Source organism: Rhinopithecus roxellana, chromosome 8, assembly GCF_007565055.1.
Source record: "Rhinopithecus roxellana isolate Shanxi Qingling chromosome 8, ASM756505v1, whole genome shotgun sequence".
Lineage (NCBI taxonomy): Eukaryota > Metazoa > Chordata > Mammalia > Primates > Cercopithecidae > Rhinopithecus > Rhinopithecus roxellana.
In genome coordinates, this window is record NC_044556.1 from 42427516 (window position 1) to 42454840 (window position 27325).

The window sequence follows — 27325 nt, forward strand, 5'->3', positions numbered from 1 at the left end:
AATACAAAAAGTCAATAAAATAAAACACGCAACACATATTCAGTCCCGCTAATCAAAGAACTGAAAATTATAACTACAAGGAGAATTACTTTTTCTCCTCTGGAGTTAACAAAATTTTAAATAAATAGAACTCAGGGCTGGAGAATCTTCTTATTGTTGGCGTTGAGGGTGGACGGGGTTGTCTTACGCTGAGGGCAAGAAGGAAATTAGACCACCTTTCTGGAAAACAATTTAACAATTTGTCACAGGAGCCTTGAGTCTGTAACTTTGATCCAGGAATTCTCTTTCTAGGAAGCTATTTTAATAGAGTAATCAATTTACATCAAACCGCTTCTGCATGGTGCAGTTTATAACAGAAAAGAATGAGAAACCAAGTAAACATCTAGGATTTAAATGGTTAAACAAGTATGGCACATCCATATGATGGGTAGTTAGCAAGAATCTTAAAAAATCTAATCAACATGTTTGTTTTCTTTGTTTGTTTGTTTGTTTGTTTTTGATACGGAGTGTTGTTCTGTCACCCAGGCTGGAGTGCAGTGGCACCATCTCGGCTCACTGCAGCCACCATCTCCCAGGTTCAAGCAATTATCTTGCCTCAGCCTCCCGAGTAGCTGAAATTACAGGCACCTGCCACAACACCTGGCTAAGTTTTTGTATTTTTAGTAGAGACGGAGTTTCTCCGTATTGGCCAGGCTGGTCTTGAACTCCTGACCTCAAGTGATCCACCTGCCTCGGCCTCTCAAAGTGTTGGGATTACAGGCGTGAGCCACCGCGCCCGGCCTAAAAATCAACCTTTTGAAAATTACAATAAGGTAGGAAAATATTCATGATGTAATATTTGAAAAAGGAGCATACAAAACAGCATTATGTAAGATGTTACCGATTTATAGATAGATGCAGAAATACTTGGAAAATACATAGAAACATTTAGTTGATTTCTTTGTGTTATATGTAATATTTATTTATTTATTTACGAGATAGAGTCTCACTCTGTTGTCCAGGCTGGAGTGCAGTGGCGCAATCTCGGCCCAATGCAACCTCTGCTTCCCGGGTTCAAACTATTCTCATGCCTCACTCTCCTAAGTAGCTGGGATTACAGGCGTGCGCCACCACGCCCGGCTAATTTCTGTATTTTTAGTAGAGATGGGTTTTCGCCATGTTGGCCAGGCTGGTCTGCAACTCCTGGTCTCAGGTGATCCGCCCGCCTCAACCTCCCAAGGTGCATGTGATTTTCATACATGTAATAATTAAGTTGATTTCTCATGATGTTACATGTGATTTTTTTCATTACTTTTTAATTATATTTTCAACAATGAGAATGCATATACATATATAATTTTTTAATGGAAAGAGGTAGCATTTGTTTTTACACACTTGACAAAGCCCCTCATCTTCCATAGGAACTCAGGTTTTACATCAACGCGGGGTGGAAAGTAAAGCTGAATGGCTCAGTTTTTACATATAATTTTCTCTAATAAGCGCAATGCAGGTTCCTTCTTGAAGGGCTCTCTTCCGACCCATCGGCCAGTGGCCTTGGTGGACAGGGCCGCGCGCGGGGCGCCTTTGCGGGGCCGGAGTGCTTCTTCGCGGGCGGGCGCCTCCCTTGGAGCCCCTCTGCGGCCGGCCGCTTATGGGAGCGCCTGAGCCGGCGTGCGGGAAGGTGGAGCTCCACGGGGGACGTGTGATCGAGGCAGGCTCCACTGGCTCTTCAGTATCCGCCCGGGCCGGCCGGGATCTGCGGCCCCGCGGTGCTGCCGGGTCCGGTGTGGAGAGTCCGCGAGTCCGCGGGTGGTTCTGGCGCGGCCGGGGCCCGGGAGAGGCCGAGGCTCGCTCCGCCAGGGGGCGCGGGTAGCAGGGCGGGCCGGGTGGGGCGGTGTCCCCACCTGCAGGGACTTGCCGCGAAGGAACAGAGCGTTCAGGTTCCCTCTCGCTGTGGCGACAGCCGGAGCGGCTTCAGGGCTGAGCCAGCGACTCCAGGGCTGCTGCTAGCTCCTGGCTTCTCTCTCCTGTCTCGAGTGGCATCCCGTTCTGATTTCACCTGCGTGCTTCACAGTCTGCAGTCCCACTCCGCGGCCGCTTTCTCATTCTGTGATCTCGTATTCAGCCGTTCTTTCCTCTTCCTCATTGGCAGTGTTTTTGTGCCCTTTGACACTTAAACTGCTAATTTGTGGCTAGTTTTTTCGTACTTTTATATTAATTATGCATCATTTAGCTATTATAAGTAATGGATGATATCTCTTAGAAAGGAGAATCAAGAAATAGGGAAATTATTAGCCAGAGGGGTGGCGCGCACCTGTAATCCCAGCTACTCGGGAGGCTGAGGCAGGAGAATCGCTTGCACCTGAGAGGCGGAGGTTCCAGTGAGCCTAGATCCCACCATTGCACTCCAGCCTGGGAGACGGAGTGAGACTCCGTCTCAAAAAGAAAGAAAGAAGGAAAAGAAAGAGAGGAGAAAGAAAGTGTGAGAGAGAGAGAGAAAATAAAAGAAAAAAGAAACTGGTAAAACAAGGAAAATTTCCATAAAATTTGCATTCTGCAGCACTAAGTTTAGGGCTGTGGGTGCAAAGTGAAATCCATATTGCATTGAGAAACCATTCCATTTTTTCAGTCAAGTCAACCCCCAAATTATTCCAAATTATTTGCTGCATTACACCAAACCTTGGGTTTCCCTCCACTCTCTTCTGCTGGGAAGTCACTGATGTCTTTTGTCTCCAGGATTTTTTCTTTAGGGAGACCCCGTTAAATGTCAGGGTTCCTTCTCCAACTGGGAAGGACCATCCGACCTTTGTCACTGGAATGAATTCCTTCCCAAGTCTGCCAAAGATGGTACACAGCGACTGTTAGTGCCATGCTAGGTGTGTAGGAGAGAAGTGACTTCCTTTCCTACAGCGGATGCCTAAGGGCATGGGGCTTCATTCTCACCCGCTCCCCCACCCACCTCCTTGGAGGGGCTGAGGTAAGGAAAAGGAAGGGATTCCTGTAAGTGACGTCAGCCACATCTATTTGTGGGCTGACATTAGTCAAGCAGGAAATCCATATTCTGTCTGCTTTTCCACCCTTCAACTTTGGGGTTGTTTTGTTTGCCCCTCGTGATCCCATTGTGCCCTACATTTCTGGTGCAGACCCCTCCCTCAAAGGACGGCACCTCAGCTCCTCAGGGCCCCTTCTCCATGAGTTTGGTGTCCTAGGCTGGCTCTCAGGAGCATGGCTCTTCACCCTGCCATGTTTCCCCTGCCCTCCACTGCCAGCTGGGGGCCCCCGCCCAGGCTCAGGTAAAGCCCTGCATTCCTGGCTCACATAGCACGGCTGCTGGAAGGGTTTTTTAAAATGTGATTTTTTTTTTGGCCGGGCATGGTGACTCACATCTGTAATCCCAGCACTTCGGGAGGCCGAGGTGGGTGGATCACCTGAGGTCAGGAGTTTGAGACCACCCTGGCCAACACGGCAAAACACTGTCTGTACTAAAAATACAAAAATTAGCTGGGCGTGATGGTGTGCGCCTGTAATCCCAGCTACTCAGGAGGCTGAGGCAGGAGAATCGCTTGAACCCAGGAGGTCGAGGATGCAGTGAGGCGAGATCACACCATTGCACTCCAGCCTGGCCGACAGAGCAAGATTCCATCGCGAAAAAAAAAAAAGAACAATTTTCTCCTTCCATTTAATATAGACTCCTCTGTTCCCTGAGACTTGGCCCCAGTCCCCCAGAGGCTGAGCTGACAGGGGATATGGGTGAGACATGCCATATTCTTTGAGTACCCCACCTTGTTCCATTAGATCTGGATGCCTGCTTACCCTCACTGCACAGGGAGTTTAAGGGGCATCCAAAGTCCCCTGGCTGCCTTGGAGTAGTGGTCCTGGAAGCCTCTGGCCCTAACACACCTGGTCATTTTGTTTTCCCAAAAGGCAGTGGGAGCTGCCCTGGTAACACAGCCCCTGCGGGCCCTCTCAGACAGGGCCAGACATGCTGCAATGGGCCCAAATGGGCTCTGACACTCCCACAATAGAGGGGGCATAGAACTTAGTAAAACTCCTTTTAAATATCTTAAACATGTTTCAACTGAGCCAAGGGGAAAACACCTAGTACACAGTAGCAATTGCACCAGCACGGGTTCCATCCTGTGATCAGGACTGCCTGAACTCAGGGGGGAAAAACCAGGTTTGACCCCTGGTTCTACCATTAACCTTGCACATGTACTTAACCTGACCAGAGTCATGTAGCCTCTTTTGAATGCCCTCTGGGACACTACTTTAAAAGACTATCCAATCCATTTGCAGACAGCTCTGACTTAGAAATATCTTCCTATTATTGGTTAATATTGGTTAAAACTTGTAGTTTCTGCCTTGGGTCCTAAATCAGTTCTCTGGGTCCACACAAAAGAAGTTCAAGCACCATAGACTGGCAATTAAGCCATTGACATATGGGCAGATGTGGGCTTGGAGCCTTGCTCATGCTCTTACTAGCAGGTGACATTAGGCCAGGAAAGGAGGTAATTCACAAAAAGCCCTTAGCACAGGGTAGAGCATTTAGCACACTGTGAGCACCCGGTGAAGCAGCCGGGTGTTTCTTTTTCCGTTGAAGGTCCCTTGAGTATCCAAAGTCAGGTTGAATCTTCTCTGCTCCAACCCATTGTCACAGGACTTCTGGTCAGACTCCACCCTCTCGCTCACTCTCCTCTCTGGTTGTCAGTGTCCTCATGAAGTGAAGGCCCCAGAATGAACATAGTGCCCCAAGTGTTAGGCATCCTCCCGTTTCCTCAGCATTATTTTCCTTTTAAGGGAAATAAAAGAAAAGCAGCCTGGGAGTAGCCCATATTCTTAGGGCAAAGGGCTCCCAGGCATTGGTCTGGGAATTAGGGAGCGAGACCCATGGCACATCTCTGTTCAGGTTGGGCACTCTTGACAGTTCCACTCTGTGCCCCATGCTCTACTGTTAACTTTCCTTCAATACAATTGCAAGGGCCTTGTTTAGTCTGAATCCTGCAGGGAGCAACTTACACCCCTGTTCCACGTGGCAACTACCAGATAAGAGCCACCGCTCAGTAAGGCCAGAAGGGTGGTTCAGCCATGTGGGAACCAGCGAGGACTCAAAGAGACAAGAGGCTCCTGTCCTGTTTCCATCTTTAGCAAGAGAGATGAGGGCTGGCCTGAAGTCCATTTCTCTCTGCCTTGGTTTTCCTGCTGATAAAAGCAATAGTTTCTCAGGCTCCCACTGATTTCTCAACAGAGATTGTTTGAGCCCGGAATGTTGAGATCTCCCCAGCTCTCTGGACACATCTCATACTGATTCCCCCCATACCCTATTTCCTACGCAGATCTGTCCTTTACCTGGACATTCTCCCTCCTCTGCCATTTCCCTTCATCATGCTTGCTCCCGGAGAATGCAGGAACTGTCACAGGAATGCATCCATGCATCCCAAGTGGAGCATTGAGCCACGCCTCTCTCTGAGCTGCAGTGCTCTCATGAGTGACTTGCTGAATAATAATACTGTTATGTATAGGTATGGAGCTCTGCTATTCACCAGCCACTGTGCGAGGAATTAAATATATCTTAAAGCATAAAACACAGATGATTTTTTCCCTCATGGGCTTATAGTCTACCAGGGAAGACAGGTAATAAGTAAGGAAACAAAAAGTAGGTAACTTCAAATCTATGATATATACTGTGAAAGAGAAAAAATAAGTTTCTTTAAAACAAAATGTTATGGCATTGGAGAGGGATCCTACTCATCTGGGGCCTGCTTGGAGGTGTCTCTGGGGAGGTGATGCTTCAGCTGGGCTCTGAAGGATGAGAGGAAATAAGCCCTTCACAGACCAAGAGGGTGAGCTTTCTGAGAAGAGAGAGGAGACTGCACCAAGGCCCTGAGCTCACAAGGAGCCTGGGGGAAGAAGGAGTCACTGGAAGGAGAGTAAACAGATGAAGTGGGGGGTGTGGCAGGGACTGAGCTGCAGAAAGGGCCAGGAGGCTGATAGTGAAGGGCCCCAAGGACCATGTTATAGGGTTGAACCTAGTGCAGTGGAAAGCCTTTAAAGAGTTTTATCTTTTCTTTTACTTGTTTCTTCTTCTTCTTTTTATCTTTTCATTTACTTGTTTCTTCCTCTTCTTCTTCTTCCTCCTCCTCCTCCTCTTCCTCTTCTTCCTTCTTCCTTCTTCCCTCCTCCTCCTCCTTCTTCTTCTTCTTCTTTTTCATCATCTTCTTCTTGCCTTCGTCTTCTTGTTCTTCTTCCTCCTCCTCCACCTCCCCTTCCCTTCCTCCTCCTCCACCTCCCCTTCCCTTCCTCCTCCTCCCCTCCCCCTCCTCCACTTCTTCTTCTTCTTCCCTTCATCATCATCCCTCTTCTTCTTCCTCTTCTTCTTCTTCTTCTTCTTCTTCTTCTTCTTCTTCTTCTTCTTCTTCTTCCTCTTCTTCTTCTTCTTCCCCTTCCCCTTCCCCTTTTTCTTCTTCTTCTTTTTCTCCTCCTCCTACTCCTTCTTCTTCTTCTTCCTCTTCTTCTTCTTCCTCCTCCTCTTCCTCCTCCTCTTCTCCCTTCTCTTCTTTCTTTCTCTTTCTTTCTTTCTTTCTTTCTTTCTTTCTTTCTTTCTTTCTTTCTTTCTTTCTTTCTTTCTTTCTTTCTTTCTTTCTTTCTTTCCTTCCCTTCCTCCCTCCCTCTTTTCTTTTCTTTTCTTTTCTTTCTTCTATCTCACTTTGTCACCCAGGCTGGAAAGCAATAGCATGATCACAGCTCACTGCAGCCTTTAACTCCTGGTCTCAAGCAGTCCTCCCACTTCAGCCCCCTGAGTAGCTGGGACAGGCATAAGCCACCATGGCTGGCTAAATAAAAATTTTTTGGTAACAGAGTCTCTCTATGTTGCCCAGGCTGGTCTTAAACTCCCAGCCTCAAGCGATCCTCCCACCTCAGGTTCCCAAGTAGGTAGGATTACAGGTGTGAGCCACCATGCCTGGTGCCTTTGAAGGGTTTTAAATAGGAGAGTAATGCAATATGGTTCATTCTAAAAATATTACTTTGGCATCTTTGTGAGTATATTGGAGGTGGCAAGAAAACTACTAGGAGGACCAAAGAGGCTACTGTAGCAGGCCAGGCAAGAGAAAAAAATGACTTGGAAGGGCGGTGGTGACAGTGTAGAGTTCTTGAATACATCCCTGCACCAGGCCAAGTTTCATATACATCTTCGCATGTACTGATGTCCCACGCATCAAATCTGTGATCAAACTCATCATGTTGCCTCTAAATTCTCTCTCTGCTTCTCTGTTTGTGTCTTCTTTCTCTCAGGAACTTTATCTGTTAGTGTTCATTTTAGGCTGCAAGGGTTTGGAAACCCAAAACAACAATAGTTTAAACAAAATAGAAGTTGTCTCTGATGCCAAAGAAGTCCAGAAAGGTGTCTATAGCAGGTATGCTGCTCTCTGGCATCATCAGGGACGCAGGCTCCTTCTCCCTTGTTGCCCTGACATCCTTGGTACAGGGCTTCTTTCTCATACTTCAAGAAAGCTGCTGGAGCTCCAGCCATCCCACCTACCTTTTAGCCAGCAGGAAAGAGAAATGGACAAAATAAGGTTGTTTCTTTCTTGTTAAGGACATTTCCTGGAAGTAACACATGTCACTTTTATTTACACCCATTGGTCATTCACATGGCTGGAAAACGTAGTCTTTATTATTGGTAATTTTTGCTCATTCCTGGGGGCTCTTACTAATGAAGAAGAGGAGAAGCGCTGTTGGGCTACACCCATCTCTTAGGCTCAAATCATTCCCCCATGCTTATGCCCATGCCCAGTCCCATTTCCAGCCCTCTATTTAGGCACCAAGCTCTATGGTTCTTATTCTGCGATGTCGCTCAAAGTCATTCCTGCTACCTCCCTGACACAGATCCCTGTCATCTTACACCAGTTTACAGAAGTAGCTTTTCTGGCTTCCAGTTACCCTTCCTACTATTGCCCCTCAAAAACCTTCAATTGCTTCCTCTAGAAGATTAAGTCCATATTTTTAAATTTAGTGACCAAGGTCCTTCATCATGCACTCCCAGTCAACCCATGATAAAACCAGTTTGGTTCAATTTTAGTCATCAGCAACAATGGTAATAATGCTACTTTGCATTCCTACATGTAAGGTTTCATTGCTCACAGAAGGGACAGCACATGGCACCTGGAGTCAGAAACGTGCGCTCATAGCCTGGCTTAACAATGGACCAGCTGTGCGATCCTGAGCAAGTCACCTGCCCTCTATTAAATAAGCACCTGTGACTGTGGCTGGTTCCTAATAAATCCTGAGCCCTTTCCTTTCCTGGGCCTCCTTCTTGGGATCTGTAGATTGGAGGTAAGCCTGGTCTACCTACTTCCCAGGGAATTATGAAGTTCAAGCAAGAGGAGACCTGAACAGCTGGGGGAAACATAAAACACAGGACATCCTCTTCTGTTTTTCACCACGACCCTATGAAGTGAGCAGGCAGGACAGGGAACCTACAGTCCCCATTTCGTGAATGAGGATGTGGTGACTCAAGGAGGCTGATGATCTGCCCTGGCCCTGACTTGCAGGGCAGTGGAGGCAGCCTGGGCCTTTGGGACCCTGATCACCTGTGGCAGGGCTCTTGGGGTATGTGTTCCCCTGGGGAGGTGTGTTACGGAGTGAGGCTGTGTTGGGACAAAAGGAGAAAGAACATAAGATGCAAAGTTTTTCTTTCAGTTTGGGCTGTGCGGTCATTTTCGAATTTCTTTGAGGTCATGCTGTTTGGTACCTAGGAAAGGAATTGTGATTGGTATTCTAGAAAAACAGCGATTTTTAGTGGGAAGCCACTGCCTATTAGCAAGTACAGGCAGAAGTGGCCCATTGTCCTTGAATGCCACAATGTCTGTTTTCGAGGGGTGGGGTGGGGTCTGGTGACTGGCTAGACTTTTTTGGAGAAAATATATAACAAACTTGGCCAGGCGCGGTGGCTCACGCCTGTAATCCCAGCACTCTGGGAGGCCGAGACGGTTGGAGATTGAGACCATCCTGACTAACATGGTGAAATCCCGTCTCTACTAAAAATACAAAAAAAATTAGTCGGGCGTGGTGGTGGGCGCGTGTAGTCCCAGCTACTCGGGAGGCTGAGGCAGGAGAATGGCGTGAACCCGGGAGGCGGAGCTTGCAGTGAGCCGAGATCGTGCTACTGCACTCCAGCCTGGGCAACAGAGTGAGACTCTGTCTCAAAAAAAAAAAAAAAAAAAAAAAAAAAAAAAAAATATATATATATATATATATATATATATATATATATAAAACAAAGTTAATAAAGCAAACATCTATGTTGTCAAACTTACTGAGTTAAGTAGATGTGAATATAGTTAACTGGGTAGTAGCTTCATAATTATTTTGTCAAGCTTAACACGTGAAATTGTTCCCACTTAGTTACCAGTATCCTTAAATTGTCTTGTCTTGTTTATAACTTAAACTGTGGATTTTATTTAGAGAGTAAATGTGTCTGGAGGCTTTTCATTATTTCAGAAATTAGACGATAGATTCCTGAGGTGCCCAGCCTGTCCCTGAGGCCACATGATGCAGAACTGGAGGAAGGTGAGTCTGAGCTGGGTGCTTGGAGCCTAGTCAAGGGTGACCACAGGCCGAGGGAGGAGAAACTTCTGACTTGCAGCATCCTCACAGGAATGCTTTGTGGTGTTATCTCCATTTCCCTGATGGAAAAACTGAGGCCAAGAGCAGTGGGGTAACTCCCCCACCATGGTGTGGGGTTGCTTTATTGCCTCACCCCCAGCAGAGGGCACATCTGTATGATAATATCTGCTTCTGCTACAGTGCTCAGCCTCTGTAGGAGGCTAGGAATTGTTTTTTTAATAAATAAGGAGCACCATCTTTGTTCATGGCCATTCACTCTACACAGGTTCTCCTCTGTGGCCCAGCACTCTGTGAATTAAGCAGGGCAGGAGCAATTTTCCCATTTTAGATATTAGGAAATAGAGGCTTTGGGAGGTAAGTGAGCCAGGGTCTCACCGCTGGCCCAGGGCTGCTGCCCGGAGAGTCCTCCACCTGGAGCGCTCCCATTCTCTGAGGTCCCCTTGCCAGGTGGGCATGACTGTCCAGCCTGAACATCACTCCTTCCTTCCTTCATCTGCTCAGTGCTTGAAGATGCCAGAGCCCAAGGTCACTTCAGCTAACAAGCCGATGGCTCTATGTTTGGGTGAGCTGATGGTGCTAATGGCAGTGTAGATCTTCATTTTAGAAGATAATTATGTTTTCTGAAAGTCTGCAGAGAATTGTGCCATTGCTTGAGGGGTATCTAATAAAAATCTCCCATCAGGTAAAAGTAGAAGTCAGCAGTAGACCAGCGTTCACCTAAGGAATCAGCATCATCATCACTATCATCATCTTCCTTATCAACAGCCTTGTCTCTAGTCATGACAGATTTGGCCAAAAGGAAAAAAAATAAAGGAGGCCTTTCGAGGACTTAACACCGGGAGGACTTTCCTCCATGCCTCCTCTCTCTGTCTGTCTCCCTAATTTCAGTGAGTCAGTTTTTCCTCCCCATCTGTTTGCTTTCTGGCACTTTACACAACTGTCTGGGCTCTTTCATTTTGCCTTCTGTGGTTGCTCAACTCCATCGTTTCCCTCTCGATGCTTCTCCTTTGTTCCCTGGCAGGCTCCTCTCATCTGCCAGTTTCCAGTCCTATGAAGAGTCAGAGGTGGGTTGTAGTTTTCAGGCAGCATTTTTGTTGCCTGGCAACGTGTAACAAGCATCTTCGGTGGTGGCTGCTTCTCTTAAAACAGAGCCAGGCTGCGGATGCGGTGGACGAAGGAGTCTCTGGGAGCTTCTCTGGGGTCATGGGGAGGAGTTAGGGGAGGGGGACAGACAGACATACAGTCCATGGTGACTCTGAGTGTTGCCATTCTTACTCTTTTATAATAGCCTTGGCACCGGCACGCCCTCTCCTGCCCCATTTCAGGTAGCCCAGGTCTGTGAAAAGGTCCAGTGGTGAAAAGCCTTGGGTTAGGAGCCATCAGAAGTTCTGTGTAACTTGAAAGGCACCTGCCGCAGCTCCCTGAGGCGTGGCCAGCCTGGGTGAAGGCTGCTAGGTGCTGACTCTTGCTTTATCTTGTATGCACGGGATGCCACAGGCCTCCTGTCTGGAAAGACACCTGGCTTTTGCCTCCGCAGTTAGCCCAGCTGCTAGTTCTCCCAAGGATGGGAGTGGGAGAGAGAAGGGGGACAGAGTGTGATCAAAAAAAAAAAAAAAAAAAAAAAAAAAAAAAAACCCTGACTTAGAGCTGGAGGAAGCTCTAGAGCTTCTTTAGCCAAATCCTCACGTTGTACACATGAGGAAACCAAGGCCCAAAGAAGAGAAGCAACTTGCCCAGAGTTACACCGCGAGTTGGGTGGGTCTAAGCTCCCAGCCAAGGGTCTCTCTCCTGGGACTGGACTCTGCCGAGCTCACAGATCTGATGCCCCATGGCTGGAAAGAGGCAGTGTGTGGTGAGAAGTACACCAGATGCCCAGTCCTCTGCTTTCTGGCCTCCATTTGCATATCTGAGAAGAATGAGGTGAACTGGGCTAGAGGGAGCCCCAATACCCAGTGACTCTGATGGCAAAGCTGACCCAGCAGGCAGGCCCCTGCTGCCCAGGTCTTCGGCCACGTGTCCAGGGCTGCTGGCACCACCCCAGGAAAGCCCAGAAGCTGAGAGGGTCCTGGGCCTCTGAGCTGATGCTCCCCGGGAGAATCCCACTGTGTGCAGAGACCCAGAGCACAGCCACGACACTTGTCACCATCAGGCTGATTTAGGGCAAGCCTCCTGGGCATCTGTGTCTTCAGAGATGGTCTCTTAAGACCCTCATCCTTGATGAGGGCTGCAGCTGCCCACTCCCCTACCTAACCAGCTATCTTGTGTGGGAAATGGGTAAGAAAACGTTCTCTGAGAATTGCGGCTCTTTGGAGCTGGAAGGGGCCCTAATGCACGTGGACCCAGCCCCCCACCCTTCCCAGATGAGGAGAGGGAGGCCCAGAGCTTTGAGGGTTGATGTGAAGGGGGTTTTGCTCTATTCCCTTCAGACCTCACAGAGGAGAAGGCATCTCCAGACGGGTCATCTCTTTATCCTGCTCCATCCTTTCCTCAAGTAAGAATCTCTCAGTTTAAGAGGCAGAGAGAAGGATTGTTGAAGGCAATCTGTCTCTTCACATCTCTTTCATTCTCCTCCTGGGGCTGAGGAGATGGGTGAGGAGGGGTGCAGGAGGCCCTTGGCCTGAGCACCAGGCCTGGAGCCTTCCCTTCCAACCGCTGCTCTCCAGAGCTTGGGGTACACCAGCTTCGAGGCTTTAAAAGTTTCTCCAGCAAGAAAGGCCCTTTTGAGGGAACAGTTGTGTGTGTGACTGGCTGTCTCCATTCCTTTCTCCATATAGTGTTGAGCTTCAGAATTAGCTTATTTCTGATGTGTACCAGAATTTTCAGTTAATCATGTAAACCAAGGCTCAGGTGACTTGGCTGTGGGGCAGGTGGGCCCGGACCAGCCCCTGAGAAACTGCTCCCATCCTAGACTTTGTCATGCTTCACTTGGCCAGAGCCCACTCCCAGAAAGCAGGGAAATGTGCCTTTCTGGGTAGCCCAGGCCTGTGGAAAGAGGCGAGAGGTCAGGGGCAGCTGCACTCCCTGGGCAGGCTGCTTATCGTCCAGGAGCATCCAGCAGTCTCCCCAAGCCCCATGGCCATGGGGCTCCCGGATCAGGGCATTACTGTGCATATCCCCATCCTCAGGCCCCTCATGTTCAGGCCAGACCCTCACCCAGGTGCCCTCGCCCTCAGACTCCTCTCCCTCCAGCCTCTGTCTCTGTCTCCATCCCTGTCTCCGTCTCTCTTTCTCTGTCTTCCTCTCTCTCTGATTCCCTGGGGGCTACTTTGCAACCTCTGCTGAGTCAGAATTCTTCCCACTCGCCCTGACGTCCCAGGCTCCTCCTTGGCACCCTGTCTTATCTGTGGCAGGGAAAGACGCCCAACCAGAGCTCCCACGTCCTGCCCTGGGAACCCCACTGCTCTGGGAAACAAAAACAAGAAAATTCCTTCCCAGGGTACTTTTCCTGTGCTGTTCCTCTTTGTTCTTGGTCACAGGGTGATTCCCACCTCCTTCCCACACTATCCCTGCCCAGGTGAGGCTGCAGCTTTGTGTGCCTTCCACAACATTTGCTTGCCTAGGGAGCTGCCTGCCTTTAATTATCTTTGGAAAGCATAGCTGAGAAGAGCAAGACACCCTTCTTTTCTTTAGGGCTCTTGCCAGGAGCCCTGCCTATGCAGCACTTCCCTCCAGGGGGTGCCATTCACATCGAAGTCTTCGTGACTGGCACTCCTGGGAGTTGCACAGTACACAACCTATGCTGCTGAACAGTGCAGCCCTGGCTCTGTCTTACTGTCCTGGGAAGCATGGCTCATTATAACACAGATCCAGGATCAGATACCTGAGAAAGAGAGAATCCTCAGGAGTCTCTCCACTCATCTCCCCTCCCTTTTTAGGCCTCCACTTCCTCCAAGGTGTAACATGGTCAAAGACAGGGCTGTGGATGCAGGCAAGTCCAAGCACGCACTCGGGCCCTGCCACTCAATTGATGTTTTATTTTGTGCAAGTTTCCTAATCTAGTAATTAATCAAGTGATCCTCCTACCTCAACCTCCAGAGTAGCTGGGACTATAGGCACATACCACTGTGCCCTGCTAATTTTATTCATTTTTTGTAGAGACATCTCACTTGTTGCCCAGTCTGGTCTTGAACTCCTGGGCTCAAGGGATCCTTCTGTCTCAGCCTCCCAAAGTGCTTGGATTACAGGCATGAGCCATTGCACCTGGTCTAATTTTCCAACTCAATAAAATGGAAAGTGACAGTTATGAGTCTTATTTTTTGAGGATTACATTAAGTAATGCACATAAAGCTTTGGCCCACATGGCATGTGATTGGCACTTGAGAAATGATAGGGACTATTGTTATCTCTTCAAATAAGATGAGCATCGAGTCCTACCTACCTCACAGAGATAGCCCCAGAAATAAAATGAGTGAGAAGTAGATAATCTCTAAGATCTTTGAGGAAGTATTTTGCAAGAATCCCAACTACTGTTGTTCTCTCTGTATATAAAAAACGAAGAGCTGTGAAGCCCCTTTGCTTCCGAGTCATGCTCTGTGACTGATGGCAGATGTCGGGAAAGGCTCAACCAGGAGAGAGAAAGCTTGCAGGCACGGGCGGCAGACTGAGGGCCCCGGGCGGGTGGAGCTGAATGAAAACCACAGACAGACAGCAACTGTGAGAGAAAGCAGAGACCCAGTATGGCTTTAAACAGAAAGCAGAGGCCGGCAGCAGGGAGTGAGATGAGACCAGGTTTAAATGTCACTTTCCCCTAAGTTCTTATTCATTCACAGCTTCCTTCAGTAGCTCTGACCAGCTTTCTCAGCACCTGCTGACTGACAAACCAACTGACCAATGGAGGCTGGTGCTGGGGGTGGAGATGGCCAAGAGCCCATGGTGAGAAGTAAGGGAGAATGGGGAAAAAGGGGCTCCACGGAGGGCGCTTGATCCAGGACGGCTTTCTGGAGGAGGTGATTTCCTAGGCCTAAGGGGCCTCCAGGCAGAGGGGCCAGCATGAGCGAAGCTCAGAGGTGGGGGAGCATGGACTGCAGGAGAGAATAAGCAGTTGCTTGCCTGGGTGTCATAAGATGCCGCAGTGCACCCAAGGCTACAGGAGCAGGCAGGGGGCTTTTTCACCAGCCTAAAGATTTTGGAATGACTCCTCTATCAGCCAACAGTTTCCAACCTTATTTATGTACTTGTTTCTTTGTTTCCAGCGTCGCAGGAGAGATGGTATTCAGACACCCGACTTCTGCTGTGGGTGTGCCCCAGGTTATAAATCATTTTCATCAGGCTAGCTGGAGTCCCGGCCCTTCCTTTCCACTGAAGAAAGCAAATCAGAGTACAAGACAGTGAGAGTGGTATTATCACAGGATAGCCTTGAAACTACCATAACAAAAAAATAAATCGTTCACAAATGTCAATCCTTCAACTACTATTAGGCCCAGAGAGATTGTTTGTCTACCCCAGTGTGTCGCTGCGCAGAGGCTGAGAACGTCGTTTCTTCTCTTCCCACACCTAGGCCAGGGGGAGCCACTGGTAGATTGGGAGCAGGGGAGGGTCTGGAATTTCGGAAAGATTTCCCTGGCTGCAGTGTGGAAGGGTGATTTGAGGGCAAGACGGGACAGCAGTTGGGGAGACTGCTGTAGTAACAGAGCTGTGACAGGATGCTCTCCCCCCAACCCCCGGGACAGTGGTGGCTGGGATGGAGAGCAAGGGCAGTTTTGAGAGAGCTGGAGGAGCCAGCCCCCACTGGACTGATTCACTGGATGTGGAGTGATGGGGTGGAAGCTCAGGAACAGTGCCTGGTGTCCTAGTGTGGCTGGATGGATAGCTGGTGGGACTGCCCACAAATAGGAGGTGCAGGATGAAGAGGGCTGGGGTTGCAGGGGACCTGGGCAGCAGGGAGACTGCAGGTAATGAGCAAAGTTGGGGATCAGTTGAGCTTAGTTTACCTCCCTCCAGAGATCCCACGTTGGGGGGACCCATGCACCTACTCCAGATGTTACCCTCCCCACTTCACAGCACAGGATTCTGCCTGGCGACATTTGATGCCATCTGTATCTGGCCACCCAGTGGGTGCAAAATGCAAGTTTGCCGAATAAGCAAAATCAGACTGAAGCAAACAAAGACTGGTGTCCCCAAGGGATGGCCAGCTCCTTGGAGGCAGAGACACTTTCCCTCTAGGGCAGAGCTTCCTCTGTGGGTCCTCACAGGGGAGGGTGGGAGAGAGACTGAACGAGTGGAAGGGAAAACAAGAGGAGAGATGAGAAGGAGGTGGAGACAGTGCTTCAAAGGAGAAAAAAAGAAAAGCATGAGAGAGAAGAAGAAAGAACAGAGAGGGGCAAAGGCAGGAAAAATAGAGGAGGAGGATGAAGACGGAGGGGTTTGGGGTGAGGGTAATGGTGCAGGCCAGCTGTGCCCGTGAGTTCACGGGGTTCTGCTTATTAAACCCCAGCACTGGCAACTTTGAGAAGTTGCTCAGAGTTCCTTCCCCGCCCTGCTTCTCCCTCCAACTCACCTCAACCTTCTCCTGAGCCTGCCGCTCACCCGCAGCACTGTCATCCCAGCCCATACCTGCTCCTCTGAGATGGCTCTGTGTCCCCTGCGCAGTGGCCCCCCGCCTCAACTTGGCATCACTTGTCTCCATTGTAATGCGGCCCTTTTTTGCCTTGGTGTTCTTTGGTGTCTGCCTCCTTTCTAGAACTCTTAAGTTCCCAAGTAGGCACCAAGCCAGGCGCACAGTAGGGGGCTCCTTTCTATTGCCGACCAAATGAACTCATTGACTAAGTTCCAAAATTTGTGCCAGGCACTGTGCAGAGTTTTATATTCTTCATCCGTGTAATCATCCACGTGGTCCCGTACAAGGTTTTACTGCTTCATTTTATAGAAGTGAAGCCCAAGACACAGAGAGGTAAGCGCCTTCCCCAGGCCACACAGCTAACAGGTGGCAGGGCTGGGATCCAGACCCCCATCTGTTGGACTCTCTGCCCGTGCCCTCTCTGCCGCGCCACCTCCAAATACCGTGGAAGACGTGCTTCCCATGGGAGCAATGCTGCTTCCGAGCATATTGTTTTTCTCTATTTTCATGCATTTTATTAAACATTTCCAAATCAGGAAACATGGAAATATTTTTTAATAAGAAGAAAGGAAACATTGCAAATTGAGAAACTGACTCAGAAGGATTTGCCAGATGAGCCATCTGGTTTTTAATTTAATAACCATTCAAAGAGGTTGACAGTGCTTCCCTCTAAGAAGAAAATGGACTATGGAAGGAATGGCAGCTGGCTTCCCTCAAGTGGTGCATCCATTTGTAAGGTGGAGAAGTTGAGCAAGACCAAGAGACCCAAAAGAAGAGAAACACACTCCAAGAAAAGCTTGGCCGGTGCTGGTGTTGAAGCTTCCCCATCGAGGCCCGAGGAGGTTGCATCCAGCTGTGTGACACCAGCCAGCTGTCCCACCTCTTCCAGAGTTGCTCAGAAGCTTCTACAGAAAACCACTAATGGAGACAGAGATGCCACCACCTCAGTGAAAAAAAGCCACACCAACCAAACCCTCGTGTTCACAGAGCAAGAACAAGCTGTGGTTGTTTGGCGGCAAGTCACATTTGTTTGTTGGAGCTGTTGTGCTCTGGTGGTGCTGGTTTTCTCTCCTTTTAAAAATAACTGGAGGCCTTGCACCTTGCTGTTAGTTCTTAGCGCTGGAAATAAAAGACTAGATTTAGAGTTGCCTTGGAAAGATCCAGGGCTGTTAACTTGAATTACCTGGTAGAGGAAAATGTCGTTATTTTCCTAAATTCAAAGCCAATTCTTGAAAAATAGGACACAGAGGTGAAGTGGATGGAGGGGTGACTTTATATATGCATATGGTGTCCTGGGCACGTGGTTTGATAGTCTTGTGATCAGCCATGAGTCTTCAAAGCCATTCATTTTATATTTTAAGATGTTTATAAGGGAAATTGTTTTTGAGAAAAGAACGAACTGTTTTTTGTTTTTTGTTTTTTTGCCTTGATGTGAATTCACCCACTGGCACAAGCAGTAATAGCCCTGAAGTCACCCTAAGCCATTTATTCCTCAGCTGCTTTGAATTTCAATGGGATTCTTTTTTTTTTTTTTTTTTTTTTTTTTTTTTTTTTTTTTTTGAGGCGGAGTCTCGCTCTGTCGCCCAGGCTGGAGTGCAGTGGCCGGATCTCAGCTCACTGCAAGCTCCGCCTCCCGGGTTCACGCCATTCTCCTGCCTCAGCCTCCCAAGTAGCTGGGACTACAGGCGCTCGCCACCTCGCCCGGCTAGTTTTTGTATTTTTAGTAGAGACGGGGTTTCACCGTGTTAGCCAGGATGGTCTCGATCTCCTGACCTCGTGATCCGCCCGTCTCGGCCTCCCAAAGTGCTGGGATTACAGGCTTGAGCCACCGCGCCCGGCCTTCAATGGGATTCTTTCACACACCTCAAGCATTTCTGAAATGCTCCTAAAGGAGCTCATAATACCCTTAAGAAATGGTGATTTCACCCCATTTTCTCCATAAAGCTGGAATCACATGCCCTAGCATGCTGAGGGTACTTGATAATTAGAAGTTGATTATACTGGGGACCTGGACAAAGGCAGAGTTGGGAATGGGAATAAAACCCAGGACTCCATGAAAATCTCTTTCCTTTCATAATAGCTTCGAATTCAGGCTTCTAATAGCTTCGAATGCCAGTCACACACACAGCCTCCCGGCCATCACCTACTGGCAGTGGCTGAACGGGTACTTTGCCAAGCTGGAATGGTCCCTGCCCAGGCGCACAGGTGCTGCCTCCATGCCCCACCCTGTGCCCACCTCACTGCAACTGCCATTTTTAGCAGCTGAGAAAATACAGGTTTCAGTCCCAGTCTTTTCACTTAGTTGCTGTGAGAAGTTAGTTAGGTCAGTTACACACTGGAGCTTTGCATTGATTCACTGTAAAATCGGGTAACAGCTCTTATCCTACTGGTCTTGTCCCACTGGCTTGTGAGAAAGACGAAGTGGGGCCATTCATTCATTCATTCATTCACTGGACAAATATTTATTGAGCACTAGGGATACAGCAGTAAACAAAACAGAAAAAGTCCTTTCCTCCGTGAACCTGATATTTTAATAGGGGTTGACAGTCAATAAATACAAAAATAGGCCACATATCTATTATGTCAGGTGGTGATAAGTGCTGTGGAGAAGAATGACTCGGTGAAAGCTGGCCTGGTGGGTGTGGGGCAGTAGTGCACTTGGAGACAGGGTGGGCGGGGAACACCTTACTGAGAAGCTGAGATTTGTGCAAAGGCCTGAAATTATCTGGGATAAGAGCCTTCTAAGTACAGATGTCCCGTGACTTACTTCACAATAAACCCGCAGTAAGTTGAAAATATCGTTAAGTTGAAAATGCACTGAATGTACCTAACCTACTGATCATCATAGTTTAGCCCAGCCTACCTTAAACGTTCTGGGAAGGCTTAGTCAGCCTGCCGTTGAGCAAAGTCACCCGGCAGCACAGTGCCCTGTAGAGGACCTTGTAGAGTACCCGTGATCACCTGGTTAACTGCGAGCTGCCCAGCATTGGGAGGGAGAGTTGCATCACAGATCCCTGGGAAAAGATCAACATTCAGAATTTGAGGTACACTTTCCACCGACTGTGTATTGCTTTTGCACTGTTGTAAAGTGGCACCATTGTAAGTCAGGGCCATCTCTGGAAAGAACAGCAGGTGAGGGACTCTGAGGCAGGAGTAAAGCTGGCTGGGTGAAGGAGCTGCAGAAACCCCAGGTGGCAGGGCCAGTGGGCGAAGGTGAGATGGACTCAGAGAGGCCCCCAGGTTCGGGGCCCCAGGAAACTTCGGCTTTTTTTCTGAGGGATACAGGAACTTTTGTCTTACTTTTTTTAGAGGGCCTCTCTGGCTGCCGTAACGGGACTAGCTTGGGGCAAGGGTCGCCCAGGCAGAAGCAGGAAGGCCAGTGAGGCAACTACTGTAGTGGTCCAGGTGAGAGGGAGGGGCTGCTCCAGGTGAGATGGTGGGGCTGGAGCAGGTGAGAGGGCGGGGCTGGAGCAGGTGAGAGGGCGGGGCTGGAGCAGCTGAGAGGGTGGGGCTGGAGCAGGTGAGAGGGCGGGGCTGGAGCAGGTGAGAGGGTGGGGTTGGTCCAGGTGAGAGGGCGGGGTTGGACGAGGTGAGAGGGCGGGGCTGGTCCAGGTGAGAGGGCGGGGTTGGTCCAGGTGAGAGGGCGGGGTTGGACGAGGTGAGAGGGCGGGGCTGGTCCAGATGAGAGGGCGGGGTTGGTCCAGGTGAGAGGGCGGGGTTGGTCCAGGTGAGAGGGCGGGGTTGGACGAGGTGAGAGGGCGGGGTTGGACGAGGTGAGAGGGTGGGGCTGGTCCAGGGTGGCCACAGACCAGTGATGACAGGCGCTCCGATTCTGGAGATATTTTGAAAGCAGAGGTGACAGAATTTGATGGAGGTAAGGGGTTTAAGCTGCAAGTCACCGTATGAAGAGAAGGGGCTGCAGCCACCCAGAAGAACAGCGACGATTAAAAGGAGAAGCTGGGAGGAGTTTCTGTTTTCCTACACAGCAGCATCTGCTGCCTGTTCTTTCTCCACATCCGTGCGGCTGCCCTTGTCACTAGGACGAAGCCCCAGGTGGGAGGCTCCTGCAGAGGCCGTGACACGCCTCTGTCTGTATTACTCGCTGAAGGCTGATGGAGCCCGTGCACATTCACTCCTCACCGCAGCCTCGTGAGGCAGGCAGGACGGCATCATTACACCCTGCTTCCCCCAAGAAGCAGCAGGCCCTGAGTCCGTGGAGTGATCTGCTGAAGGTCACAGAGCCATTTGGCATGAAAGGCAGTCTCTGGGCTCCAGATCTTGTGTTCTTTCTGCTATGCCAAGGCTAACCATAGACACACGAGATGAAAATAGCACTTTTTTTTTAGTGCACCTATGTGCCCGGCACTGCTCTAATCATTTTAGACATATCAGCTCCTTTAACCCTCACAGTAACTCTCTGTGAGGTGGTACAAGTATTATTCTCTTTTACAGGTAGGAAGACTGAGGATAAGTTCATGTAGACATTAAGTTGCAAAGCCCGGAGTCAAACAGGTGTTCTGGCCCTGGAACCTGTGAGTTCAGCCATGACCCCAGCCAACCGGGCGACCTCTCCGCAAGCTGGTGTGCGGGCAGCAGGCAGATACTGCTGATGCCACGTGGTGTGTGAGACACAGGCAAAGAGCTCTGGTTGGCTGGGTGGGTCAGGATAGGATTTGAAGTGGGCCCTGAAGGGCCAGTTAGAAGACATCAGGGAGGACAGGGCAGGGGTGACAGGAGCAAGAGAGCCATGTGTGCAAGGCAAGCTTGGAGCACAGCAACGCTGAAGCAGCAGTCAGAGCAGGAAGCCAAGAAGGCATAGTCGAAGTGGGAGGAAAGCAGGCCAGTGAGCCGCTGCAGACGCCAGAGGAGGGCAGTGTTCCCAGGAGAGAGGCACCGGTGGGGGGGGTCAGAGGCCACCAGGGGGCCAAGCCAGGTATGTGTTGTTGGCTTCTTCATTGGAGAAATTCTCAAGCACAGGGTTCACAGCTCAGTGGGCAGGTCTGACTGTGTGGCTCTGAAGATTGACTGGAAGGCAAGGACAAAGCAGTCATTTGGCTGCTTTGGAGTTCTGCAGAGGGTCTGGTTCAATGCCTGCAAATTTCCAACAAACAAATCAGACCCAGGACAAATGGCTAGAGCCATCATATTGTGTAGATCCATGTGAAAAGAATCCTTTTTATTTTATTTTATTTTTTACAAAACTGGTTTTAAAAAGTATTCAAACTCTTTTGGAGAAGAAGGAAGAAGAGGCAGTCATTTCACTTTGGCTTCTTTTCTGTCACTCTAGTGCTGTAACAGATCACAGCTAGTGTCACGAAGCTGAGTTCTTATTAATAGTGAGAACTGACTCCAAGCTCAAGGAATTTGGCAGCCACTTTGACAAAGGTTTAGTCTGCCGAAGAGAACAGCTGAAGTCATTTTAACATGATTCGCTGAATTACTGAAGCAAGCCTCACTTGTGTAGGGGGACAGGAAAAGCAGCATGCAGGCCTTATTCAGCCCACAGGCATTTTAGTGAGTACCTATTATGTGCTAGACCCTGAGAAAGTACCAAGGAAAGGCTACAGAGAATACTGTAATATAACTTCAGGGTTAGACAAATAGACCAATGGAACAGAATAGAGAACCAAGAAATAGTACCACTTCCACATATAATTCATGAGACAGAGGAAGCATTGAAAGCTAGTGGGGGAAAGGGTGGTCTGCACATTAAGTGAAACTGAGAAAATTGCTTACCCATGTGAAAAAAATGAAGTTGTATCCCTGCTTCGCACCATATGCAAAATCAATTCCAGGCAAATTAAAGACTTAGAAAGGCAACATTTTAAAACATGTAAAAATGTTACAATCTCAGGGAGGGAACCATTATTGCAAAAACCAAATAACTGCTAATTATAAATTAAAGGATGATAAAGTCACCTACAGTAAAATTTAAAACTTCTATTCATCAAAAATACTGTAGAGAAAATAAAAAGGCAAGGCACACACTGGAAGAAGATATTTACAACACACAAACTGATGAAATTCTTGTTATCTAGAATATATAAATAACTTTTAGAATGAGAACAAGACACAAACAAGCCAATAGAAAAGTGGACAAAAGTCATGAATGACATGCCACAGAAGAGAAAGTATGAATGACAAAGAAATATATGAAAGGCTACTTAAGCTTTTATCATGGAAATGTAAAGTCAAGTCTCGATAAGATCCCGATTCACCTGAGGCCCTGAGTCCGTGGAGTGATCTGCTGAAGGTCACAGAGCCATTTGGCATGAAAGGCAGTCTCTGGGCTCCAGATCTTGTGTTCTTTCTGCTATGCCAAGGCTAACCATAGACACACGAGATGAAAATAGCGAAGACTAAAGTCAGATCATGGCAAGTGCTAATGAGGATATGGAGCAACAGGAATTCTTATCCACCACTGGTGAAAGCCTAATCGGCACTGGCATCTTAGAAAACAACTTGGCATTTTCTAATGAAGTAAAATATGTACATATCCTACAAACCAGCAAACCCAGTCTTAGGTATGTGTCCTAGAGAAATTCTTATGCAGTGTACCAGGAGCTATGATTAAGAATGTTTGGGCTGGGTGAGGTGGCTCATAGCTGTAATCCCAACATTTTGGGAAGTCAAGGCAGGAGAATCTCTTAAGCCCCAGAGTTCGAGGCTACAGTGAGCTATGATTGTGCCACTGCAGTCCAGCCTGGGCAACAGAGCAAGACCCTGTCTCTAAAAATATAATAATAATAAGTCAATAAAAAACAATGTTTGTAGCAGTTATTCTGATTAGAGGAAAAACCTGTAAGCTATCCCAATGTCCATCAATAGGTGAATGAATAAATAAATCATGGCATATTCATATGATGAAATACAATACAGGAATAAAAATACCCTATAGCCACATATGTCAGTATAATATATATATTGAACAGAAAGGAAGCAATTCATAGACGGGTTCACTGTATTAGTTATCTGTTGCTGCATAGCAACTTGCTCCAAAATTTAGCAGCTAAAAACAACAGACATTTACTGTCTCACAGTTGCTGTGGGTCAGGAATTCAGGTGCCGCTTAAATGGGTACCTCTGGCTCAAGGTCTCTCATGAGATTGTCAGGCTGTCAGCCAGGGCTATCATCTCACCTCAAGGCTTGACTTAAAGAGCACCTGCTTCTAAGCTACTCATGTGGTGGTTGGCAGGCTGTGTCCCTTGCCATGTGGCACTCCACGAGATTGCCTCCCGATATGGCCAGTGGCTTCTCCCAGGGAGAGCAATCCAAAAGAGAACTAGTGAGAGATCACCCAAGACAAAAGCCATGATCTTACCATAACCTAACTTCAGAAATGAAAGTCTATCACTTCTGCCACACTCTATGTATTAGAAACCAGTTACTGGGTCCAGCCCACACTCAAAAGGAAAGAATTGCAGAAGTGTGTGAAGACCTCAAGAGGAGGGGGGATATCGAGGCCATTTTAGAAGCTTCCTACCATACTCTTGTAGTATGATTTCATCTTTTTGAAGGTCAGAAATAGGACAAATGAAATTACATATTGCTTAGGCAATCCTACCTATGTGGAAGCACTATGAAGAAAAACGAGGAAATGATAAACATGACATTCAGGGTAATGATGATCCTGGGGTGGGGGGCGCTGAGAATGGAGAGAACACACAAGTAGATTCCACAGATTGCAGTTGGATGGTGAGTTCATGGTGCTTATTTTCTTTTTGTGTTTCTTGATGTTATTTAATGTTGCGTGTAGTTTTGTTTTTTTCTCTTTGGTTTGGTTTTCTGTTGATATGATCAAAGTTACATGTGTGTACACTGTAGAGTCAGTCCTTCTGTGGTATTTGCTGTCTTCCACCAGCTCTTCCCATTTACCCTTCTCCAGAGGCAGCTACTTTTACCTCCTTTTGCTAATTAGTTTTAGTATTTGCCTCCATGTCTGTGAGTAATATGTGTGTATTGCTATCCTTTGATGCTTTGGTTTGTTTAGGTATTACCTATTCCCTTCCCACTCTGAGAGATGAAAATTCAGCTCCCTTTCCTCCTCTCCAACTCTTCCTCACCCTTCATCCTCCTTTTATAATTATATCATAATTTTGGTTAAGGCAGTAATCAGTGTTTACATTAGTCAGTCAACACTAATTTGACTCTATTCATAGTTGGGCTGCCTTGTAGTAAAATATAACTTTTCCCTTCCTGCGGAATTTTCATTTTTCCTGGAGTTGTATCATGTTTGTGCGTTTGCTTAGTTTTCTATGTATTTGTCATGAAATCAAATGCAAACTCTGGCAGTTGTCTAAATCTCTCTTCAGGATGTTCAGGCACATTAGATTTTCTATCAATTTCATCTCCTTGGAAGTATCTCCCAGAGCCTCTTGTCCTGCTCCCGCCTGGACGGGTTGTCCTCCGCGCCTGGTGTGCACCTGTCCTACAAGGACCTCCCTGTACCATCACCCTGAGCTCATTGCCTTTATCCCTTGTCTTCCTCCTTGGTTTGCTGCTTTGTTTTGGTGAAGCATACCTCCTGTGGCTTCCTGAGAGAGGGTGCATGGGAGGCAAACCCATGACAACCTTGCATATCTGAAAATGTCTTCATTCCACCCTCAGACTGAACTAATACTTTGGCCGATTCAGATTTCTGGTCTCTGGTTTGGAATTTTGATTTGCAAATAATTTTCCTCCAGAATTTTGAAGGCTTTATTCCATGGCCTTCTAGCTTCCAGTGTTGCTGTCAAAAAGTCCAAAGCTGTTATAATTTCTGGTTCTTCGTATCTGGCCTCTCTTATACCTTCCCTCAAAACCCCTGAAGCTCTGTGGGATTGTCTCCTTTCCCCTGGTGTTCTGCAATTTCACAATAATGTACCTTGATGTGCATCTATTTTGATCCACTGTGCTGGGGACAGTGAGCCTTTGCTCTAGAAACTCATGCCCTTAAGCTCTGGGGATTTTTATTTTTGAATGATTTTTAAAATAATTACTTCTCTCCTTCTTTTCCCCCCAGTTGTTTCTTTCTGTAACTCCTACTATTTGAATTGGAAGACTGATTCACTGATTTTCTCATATTTTCTTTCCCTCTCTCTCCTTTTAACAGATGGTGGGGGGTCTCGCTCTGTCCCCAGGCTGGAGTGCAGGGGCACAATCATAGCTCACTGCAGCCTCAGCCTCCTGGGCACAAGCAATTCTCTGGCCTCAGCCTCCGAGCAGCTGGGGGATACAGGCACGCACCACAATGCCCAACTTCATATTTTCTTTCATTTTCATTCTTTGTCTTTTTCTGCTTTTTGGGAGACTTCCTCGATTTATCTTCTAGCCCCTCTAGGAAGACTTTTTTCATACAGCATTTCATTCTTGTCTCGTGGGTCTAGTATCTTATTTTATCTCTCTTACGTTAATTATAGGGTTTTTCTTTCAAGAGTTCTCTCTGTGAATGGTCTGTATTTGATCCAGAGTTCCTGCTTTTTGTTTGTTTAATTGACTGGTTTGATCTGTGTCTTTAATGTTAGAGACTCCTGGCTGTCTGGGGATTCCTGGTTGCCTGTTTATTTTTAAAAGTAGGGGACTAACAACTTTGAGCTGTAAGGGATTTCAGGGAGCAAAAGTAGACATACGTCTCTACCATCTTTGCCAAGTCATATAGTCATTTGTATCTCTCATTTATTTCATGTTAAGAAGTGAAAAAAAAATCCATAGTCCACACCCTGAAAGATAAATCAGTAACTGTAATAACTACCCTTGAGCTCAAAGAAAAATTATATCTTTTCCTCCTTAGCCTTTAAAGAAAAACATGGAGCTATCCCCCCCAATTTTTGATTGCAAAAAATAGCACGAGATTAGTATGTGAATTTGTGACATGTGTAAACCGCTCTAAAATTGTGAATAGGTTTAGAAACCTTTTCTCCCTCCTCTCTACTCCCACAGTCCTGAATCACCAGCCCAGCCTTCTGGCTCATCACTTCCTGCTTGGTGAGTTACATGCATGTCTTATCTCCATGACGATGCTCCAAGCCACTGGAGAGCAGGGTGCATGTCCAATTCATCTCAGCATCTTCTGTAGCCCCCACCAGAGAAGCGATCACTGAAGGCTGACAAACAACGAAGGACACTCTCAAGACCTTCATCTCCTCTGCTCAGCACACACAGTTAGCACCCACAGGAATTTATTATGGTGAATGAAAAAAGAAACCCACAAGAATATAATTTATATGTAATTCCACTTTGATCTCTAATCTCTTTACCTTGGCATCCTCCTACATATGAATAGGATGCTCCATGATCCTAAGGGCAGTCAAACAGCCAGGGAGCGCGAGTTTAATCCTCAGGGTTTGCAGGGAAAGGAGGACTGTGGAGACCCGTGTGCACAACAAAACCCATGATGTGACAGAGCATGGGCTACAGATTAAACCCTAACTTCATAGTTAGGTATTCAAGGCTCTCCATTGCTTCTCCCTGGACACCTGCAAAGCTTCTAGCAACGTTCCTTATCTGGGGCCTGACCTCTGTAGTCAGTCTTGCATGTAGAAGAATTTTCAGATACCAAGTGTCTCATGTCCTTTCTTTGTCCAAGAACTTACAGTTGATTTATTTTGTATCTGTATCAAATAGTTCTCCAGCCTAAACTTCAAGACATCTTCATGAATGCCTCACCACTCCACTGCACGTGTAAATCCATGCCCCTGTATTTTTCTGTCTATTGTTTCTCAGACTGATAACACCTGCGCCCTCTCAGCAACAATAATGGCCGACATTTAGTGAGCACTTACTTTGGGCCAGCCACTGTGCTGGTATTGCTTGTGGGTTATTTTACTTAATCCTCCCATCAGCAGATAAGGAAATTGAGTGACAGAGAGGGTACGTCACTTGCCCACAGCCATGGAGCTACTAAACATTGGAGCTGGAGCTCCAAGCCAGGCAAGCCCAGCCCAGCCCAAGATCACTGGCTCAGCTCAACTCCTCACTGCTAAACTGCCTCAACCACGTTTTCTCAGACCTTACCCAAGACTTATCTTCCAGAAAATGTTTTTTGGAAGAACTGAGGACCCTGGCTGTGACTCTACTACATTTATGTGTTGCTGGCTTGTGGCATGGAGCTGCCTTTACGTCTTCTCCCTTCTGTGTCCCCTCCCACAGCCACTGAGTCTTGCTTTAGAAAAGCTAAAGTCTGATTT

The 27325-nt window shown here is 47.7% G+C and overlaps 1 protein-coding gene across 3 annotated transcripts in view; it reads left to right on the forward strand.

The window, feature by feature from the left end:
* KCNN3 (potassium calcium-activated channel subfamily N member 3) overlaps positions 1–27325 on the forward strand; it is a 164133-nt gene that overhangs the window by 107926 nt on the left and 28882 nt on the right. The window contains exon 4 of one of the 3 annotated variants that reach the window (XM_030936751.1): positions 26079–26123. The exons of 1 other annotated variant lie outside the window; for it this stretch is intronic. In XM_030936751.1, coding sequence (XP_030792611.1) covers positions 26079–26123 — 45 coding nt within the window. Of the gene's footprint in view, positions 1–19033; positions 19204–26078; positions 26124–27325 lie in introns of those variants that run through there. One more of the 3 variants, XM_030936752.1, reaches the window with a different exon arrangement.